Genomic DNA, 7,789 nt, shown 5'->3' with positions numbered 1-7,789 from the left:
TACTGATGTCTAAATCTAGAATTAACCCATTGAGAATGGTCAATTGTATAGAATAGTCAAAATTCAGAATCATTTCATTGAAAATCTATATTATGTTCAGTTTTGTCAAATAGAAATAAAATGAAAATATAATTTATTTATTTATTTTCCTTTAAATTTTGATTTTTTTCATTTCGATAGCATTTTATTGTGGTGTATGTAATGTTGTGATCTCATTAATAATATCGACTAACTGAAAGTATGAGTGATCCATATATTTCCATCTCCTCTTAGTTATAGATATTTAATTAACAAATTTTGCTATAATTCGATCTTATATTTTTTAGAATTCTAAACTATTCCAAAGGGAAAAATAATAAATGCACATAACAAAAACATGGAAAATCACTAACAAAAGGCACCATGCCAAAGATGGAAAAACAATGAAGTCAGAAAGGTTACCCTCTCTCTCTCTCTCTCTCTCTCTCTCTCTCTCTCTCTCTCTCTCTCTCTCTCTCTCTCTCTCTCTCTCTCTCTCTCTCTCTCTCTCTCTCTCTCTCTCTCTCTCTCTCTCTCTCTCTCTCTCTCTCTCTCTCTCTCTCTCTCTCTCTCTCTCTCTCTCTCTCTCTCTCTCTCTCTCTCTCTCTCATCTCTCTCTCTCTCTCTCTCTCTCTCTCTCTCTCTCTCTCTCTCTCTCTCTCTCTCTCTCTCTTATTATTTTTGTATCCATAAAAGTTTTTCATGTGTATTTGATGTCAAAATCTAGAAAATACATTGAGAATGGTCAATTATTTGGAATAGTCAAAATCTAGAAATTAACCTTGAAAACCTGTATTATGTCCAGTTTTGTGAAATAAAAACTAGTTGTGAGACCTGAGACCTATGTATTAAATGATTAATTTTAGAGTAAATTACACGATTGGTCCTTATGGTTTGGGGTAATTTTTGTATTTGGTCAATAACTTATTTTTTTTAACTCGGAAGGTCCCTAATGTTTGTTTTTGTTACGCATTTGGTCCCTGCTTTTCGTTTTTGTTTCGCGCTTGGTCTGTGTCTTACCTAAAAAGACTATTATTTAAATAGGGAAAAATGATATGGTAGGTAGGGTAATGTGAGGGGGTTGGGATTGGGGTGTGTTTATTTAAATAAGTTAAAAAATCAAGGGCAAAATAGTATTTTTAGGTGAGACAGGGACCAGACGCGTAACAAAAACAAACAGTAGGGACCTTCCAAGTTAAAAAATAAGTTAGGGACCAAACACGCAAATTACCCTAAACCATAGGGACCATTCGTGTAATTTACTCTTTCAGATCACAACATTACATACACCACAATAAAATGCTATCGAACAGGAAAAAAATCAAAATTCAAAGGAAAATAAATAAATAAATTATATTTTCATTTTATTTCTATTTGACAAAACTGAACATAATATAGATTTTTAATGAAATGATTCTGAATTTTGACTATTCTATATAATTGACTATTCTCAATGGGTTAATTCTAGATTTAGACATCAGTACACATTAAAAAAAATGTATGCTTACAAAAGTAACATGATGACCATTTTTAATAAAAGGAAAAAAAATAGCCATTTTATACATAGTGCATTGTAACCTTTGTGGCTTTCACTGTTTTCCATCTTTCGTTAATAAGTATAAATATAAAAAAATAATAAATAAATAATAAATAAATAATTAAGATGAAATATGATTATTTTTTTTTTTTTTTTAGAAGGCAAAACAATCCAACGAATGTGAGTAGTTTTTGACTTTTTATTAAAATCTGCACCGTTGCCATGGTCTTCTCTAAAAAACATAACCCTGGGCCACACATGACGTTACGGTCAATCTCTGACATTTTCGCCACCCAAGATTTCTACACGTGTAAACCGATTACTGGTTTCAACCTTTGACTGCAGATAGACGAGCAAGGATATTTTGGTCATTTTACTAGATAGCACCCACCGCATCAACTCTTTGACTCTCTTCCATCCCTAATTAAATTACCCCTTTCTCCATCGAAACCACTGTCCATTGTTTTGATCAATGTTTTTGATCTGATATGGCTGTTGAGCTCATGAATTCCATCAGAATCAATAGTTTCAATGGTAAAATGGAAGAAATCGCCGTCCGTGAAGCCGGCGCCGCTGGGCTTAAGAGCCTTGAGAATCTAATCGGATTACTTTCATCCCAATCCCACCATGAACCGTCGTACTCCGCCGGTACTAGCGATGCTTCTTCAACCACCGATTACGTAGCTGTCGCCGATGTCGCTGTCACTAGGTTTAAGAAATTCATCTCTCTTCTCGATCGGACTTCCACTGGTCACGCCCGATTCCGACGTGGACCTGTTTCGAATCCACCTGTTGTATTAGAGAAAAAGTCGGCATTCACTCCGACGGCGGGAAATAGCAGCCAGCAATACAATCAGACGGTTGTAGCGGCGGCGGAGAAGGTAAATTCTTCTACGGCACCGATTCAGCAGCGGTTTCCCCAAATCCATCTGGCGAAATCGGGATCCTTTGATAGGAAGGATGTTCCTACCAACACCATCAATTTCGCCGCCGCTGCAGCCTCTCCGGCGAATTCGTTTATGTCATCGTTGACCGGAGACACCGATGGGTTACAACCGTCGATGTCTTCTGGATTTCAGATCACGAACCTTTCACAGGTTTCTTCCGCGGGCCAGCCGAATATGTCGACTTCTTCTTTCAAAAGGAAATGTAACTCGGTGGATGATTCTCACACAAAATGCACTAATTCTTCCGGTCGTTGCCATTGTTCCAAAAAGAGGTACTAAACTCCGATCTCCTTTTAAACATACAACTTCTAACCACGATTGTCTCAATCTGGGTGTTACAGTATGCTATTTCATTAATTGGATTTAACCTTTACACTTGAATTTTTTTTTATAGGAAATCAAGGATGAAGAGGGTCGTGAGAGTGCCGGCGATAAGCATGAAGATGGCTGATATACCGCCGGACGATTATTCTTGGAGGAAGTACGGCCAAAAGCCGATTAAAGGGTCGCCACATCCAAGGTAAATATTTCTAGTTTCTAGTGTATATCGGAGAAGATCTTGACTCAGCCTAGTCAACTCATTGATTCCTACTCACTCACTCATTGACCACCTCACCGAGTCTTAACTCGGGCTAATTAAATTAAATATTGTCATTAACATTATTAGCCTTGGACAATGGAGCCTACCCAAAAGCCAAAAGTCAGACAGTTTGATTAATGGTGACTGTAGAGGGGTAGTTTCGGAAATTGACTTATATTTGTTGCTTGGACTTTATATTTATTGAAATTTTAAATTGAAGATCTCAAAAATATCCTCAATCACAAGAATATCAGGTAAATATTTATGGCAACAACCATATAAATAAATAACTAAAAGTCAATGGTATCAAAAATGTCAACTCCAACTCTTGTGTAATACAGCAAGATAAACTCTTATATTTAACTTTAAAATATTTTGCATTTATTACAACATATATTCCAACCATCAATTATTTAACACATATGCTACATATTTAGTTATCAAGATTTTCCAGATTTCACTTCTACTTTAATATATTCTAATTAGCTTGTATTGATTATTGTGGATTTTAGGGGTTATTATAAATGTAGCAGTTTAAGAGGTTGTCCTGCAAGAAAACACGTGGAAAGAGCTTTAGATGATCCAACGATGCTAATTGTGACTTATGAAAGCGAACACAATCATTCCCTTAATGTGAAAGACTCATCTGCAACTATAATTTTTGAATCTTCTTGATTTGGATTTTTCAAAAAAAAAAAAAAAACGTACAAATTAAAATTTCGAACCCTTTAAGGGATGTAATGTAAGTGTGTTAATGGTGCCCAATTGTCAACAAGGAAGCTTGCATTTCACTATCTTTGAGTCAATCCTTTTGTAATCTTTATATGTTGTTTGAAATTGAAAGAGTGAAGGAAAAGTTAAAATCATGGAAGATGAGGAAATAGGTTTGTGGATTGGGTGGGAATTCAGCCAAATTGCAATTATTTAATAAAAAAAGAAAAGTAAGGTTTACTTTGGTTTGTTGACTTGTTCTAGAAGGCAAAAGGAATAGTTTATTTCACAAAATTAAAAGTAATAAAGATATTAAGTTTCTTTTTTTTTTTTTTTTAATAAATAAAATAAAGAATTGGTCAATTTGGATATAACAAGTATGAATAAATCCTTTTTGGTGTGTTTTAGCTGATAAATCAATCATCATTCAACATATATTACTTTTTTTAAGACTTAAGCTTGATCCCCACTTGATGTATTATTATAAATGGATAATGCCCCTTCTTTATAAGGAATCAATGAAATAAATCGGTTGTGGATTAGGTGTTCTAAATTTGGCCTAGACCAAAACCACAAGTAGTGAATTAAAAATCATTAGTCTTAATTTTAATTCTACAAATTATTAGAATTTTTGTTTCACGTCTCATCTGTCCCATGTTCATCACGTGATAGGTAAATCACAACTAACAAGTAAACTTGTAGATTTAAATCCAAGATATAAAATTTAGGACTTTAATAATTATAGCCATTTACTTTAACTACAAAACACAAAATGTTCTAACAATGATACATTCAGTAACATGCATGAGATTGTGAATTATATTATGATCGCAATATGATATACCAAAAATCTGGTATTCATAAGTCATATCTATACACCCAATTTACTTAAGGCATAGCATGTGCCCACATTTCTGGCACCTAATCCTATTAATTGACCAATCCTCATGGACATTTCTTATTATTGCCCCGAAATACAGATCACATACGTGCTACCTTACAAATGAGCTAAAATTTATATTATATGTAATTTGCACTATTTGTCCACAATTGTAATTATTTTAAACACACAAACTTAACAATGTCACACTAATGCCTTGTCAGGAGTTTTACTTACTGTTAATGCACATATGCAAGAACAATTTGCAAGCGATGGTAATATTCAAGATAAATTATATCGGATGAAAGAGTCTAGTTTTGTTGTAACTTGTTAATATATTCATGTTGTGTTGTTATACATACATTTGTGGATACCATTTTTGTTAAAATTGGGGTGTTAAAGAAATAGGCTTTGACCATTACAATGCAATAAAAGAATCATGTTTATCTATCATATAAGAAAAAAATGAATTGTTTTATCAAGAAATCGATTTGATTGATTTTTGTTCTTGTCGAATAGTGTTTGTGGTGGAATAAACCAAGGGATTGATAGAATGGTATTATAACTAGTTTACATTACATGTTATTATCAAGAAATCTCCACAAGGGATTGTTCTTGTCACTGGAGGGAGAGACTTTTGTCAATAATAAGTTTTTACTTTTATATATTTGCAAAAATAGCTTTGAACTTATATTAGCAACCAAAATTTTAAAACAATGGTATTATAACTAGTTTACATTACATGTTATTATATTATATTCGAACATACATTATATTAATGACCAAACATATATGTTCAATTTTAATAACTAAAGTTCTAAAACTTTGATAAATTTCAACCACAAGATTTGAATAAACTATCCTAAAGTTATGATAAAAGCTAAAGGTCACTTTACAAAGCAATGTGTAATTAAAAATACAATTACATATTCTTTGGTTTAAATTCAAATTAAAGATTTAATCTGACTTAATTAAATAACCTCTTTACAAGTCGGGCTCACTTAAATTAACTTTTGAAACAAAACCCCAAAATTTAAATTGATCTTCGATCTTGCACATCTACCAAAAGTTTAATATTTTTCAAGTTTTAATTTAACTTTCAAGTCTCAAGTATAAATGCTTTTTGATAGGTCAAATATTCTTTTAAATATACTAAAGCTTATATAATCAATCTTGTTAGAAGTGATAAAGAACTAAGCAGCAATAAAATACAGTGAAATATAATTCTAAGCATTTTTTTATAAATGCTTTGTATTTGTATAAACAAACCTAATTGTCTCAAAATAAGCGTAAAGTGTAGTTAACATCAAATTTTCAGCTTTGTTTTTCTTGTATTTCTCCATATACGAATCTCTCAAAGTGGAAGTGCGGAAACTGTGGTTGGTTTCTTGAAGTATTATTCTTTATTCTATTTGTAATGTTAATAAAGTAAGCAATCAACTAGGAACACTTGATTTATGGTAAAAAAAAACAATCGGAAAGAACACTCCATTTTTTTACAGCTATATAAGTAAAATTAACGTGAAGCTAGAAAATAGTAATTAATTACAAAGTTAAGGCCAAAAGTGGATTTTGAAGTCAATTGCTCCAAAAAGCATTTGCCTTGTTCCTACTAAAAACCATAAAAAGGAACAATCAACAACGTTTTCAAATAAATCGTCACTTAAAAGAGGTGTTTCTCCAAAAACGACCTCATTCGAAATCTCCACAACACCAAAAGCCCTACATAAATGATCAACGCGGCCTGATTGATACGAGTGACGTCAAGCCAGGAGACCACTTGGAGAAGTTTATTAGTAACTGGAAGTACAACAACAACCCACTTAAAAACATTTGCCATATTTTAGCCGCCACCTCACAACACCAAAGAACATGATCAACATCTTTTATAGCTTTTGAACATTTAATCTCTTGTAATTGAAGGGTTACAAATGTTAAAGTGTTTGATAAAAAACAGGAATGAAAAAGATAAAAAAAATAGTGTCGAATTATCCCTATATATAAGAAATAATAAAAGAGTCCTAATCTAAAGAAAAGTCATGTCCCAGGTTTAGGTTTTGAGTGTGTCGATCTTTCGGCAAAGGAAGGTGCTTTGGGTGCAACGATGTTTTCCTGCAAGGGTAGCGAAATGTCTTGTCCGGTTTGGGGAGTGGATACCCTAGGTTGTTTGGTATTGGAATCTTAGCTCTTGTAAGCTCAGGAGGATAGTAGTAGAGCAGTAAGGTTTTAAGATGGTTCAAAATCCATCGATTACGAGGTTGGCAGTAGGGGTGTCGAACGGGTAAAATTTTCGGGTTTCGGGTAGAACGGGTCGGGTAGAACGGATATTTCCTTAAGAAAATAATACCCGATACCTGACCTATATTGTAATTCGGGTTTTCGGGTTTTGGGTATTCGGGTTTGAGGTCGGGTCGGGTAATTATCGGGTATACCCGAAAATTTCTTAAATGGCATTTATTGATATTTTTTTTACATGTTGGTTGGTTTAATAAAAAATTGGGTAGGAAAATACTCAATACAATTAACAAGTACATCTATAATAACAATACAAATAATTATAATATGTTATGTACTTTTTTAATTCCATTACATGCGATAGAGAGAAACTGAGAATCGTGATGACGGTTCAAGACTTTAGCTTCAGTATTGTATTCCCTTTGCAAGTTTGCGTCGACTGTCGAGCCGTCGTTCATAAGAAGGAAACGAAGAGTTTTGTTTTATTTGAAGTGTGCATATGTGATTGCATTGTATATTTGGTATTATTTAAAAAACGAATTCGGATATTCGGGTGTACCCGAAAATAAATATTCATACCTAAAACCCGACCTATATTATTATCGGGTTAACCTATTACCCGAATGTTCATACCCGTTATCCGTTCTACCCGACCCATTCTACCCGAATTCGGAACGGGTCGGGTGGGTAGAACGGGTTTCGGGTTTTTTCGACAGGCCTAGTTGGCAGAGTGCAGTTGAATCCAAGTAGGGGGAGAACTGTTTGGATTAATGAGAATAATTCCAGGCGTGAAACAAGGACGAGTTTCATACCCTAGGCAAGTGGAGAGCCAATTCTCCTTGCGGTATAGATTGAGGTTTGTACAAGGAATGATGATTCAG

General features: G+C 33.6%; 1 protein-coding gene across 1 annotated transcript; it reads left to right on the top strand.

Annotated features, from left to right (window-relative positions):
- Positions 1-1,751: 1,751 nt before the first annotated feature.
- On the top strand, positions 1,752-3,948 carry LOC111876165 (probable WRKY transcription factor 7). The gene is made up of 3 exons (XM_023872690.3): positions 1,752-2,774; positions 2,897-3,022; positions 3,595-3,948. Exons 1-3 carry the CDS (start codon positions 2,044-2,046, stop codon positions 3,755-3,757), a joined length of 1,020 nt encoding a protein of 339 aa, XP_023728458.1. The 5' UTR covers positions 1,752-2,043; the 3' UTR covers positions 3,758-3,948.
- The last annotated feature ends 3,841 nt before the right edge of the window (positions 3,949-7,789 follow it).

Source organism: Lactuca sativa, chromosome 1 (genome assembly GCF_002870075.4).
Source record: "Lactuca sativa cultivar Salinas chromosome 1, Lsat_Salinas_v11, whole genome shotgun sequence".
Classification (NCBI taxonomy): Eukaryota; Viridiplantae; Streptophyta; class Magnoliopsida; order Asterales; family Asteraceae; genus Lactuca; species Lactuca sativa.
Note: the sequence above shows the minus strand (reverse complement) of the source record. Positions and strands in the feature narration are given on the sequence as shown.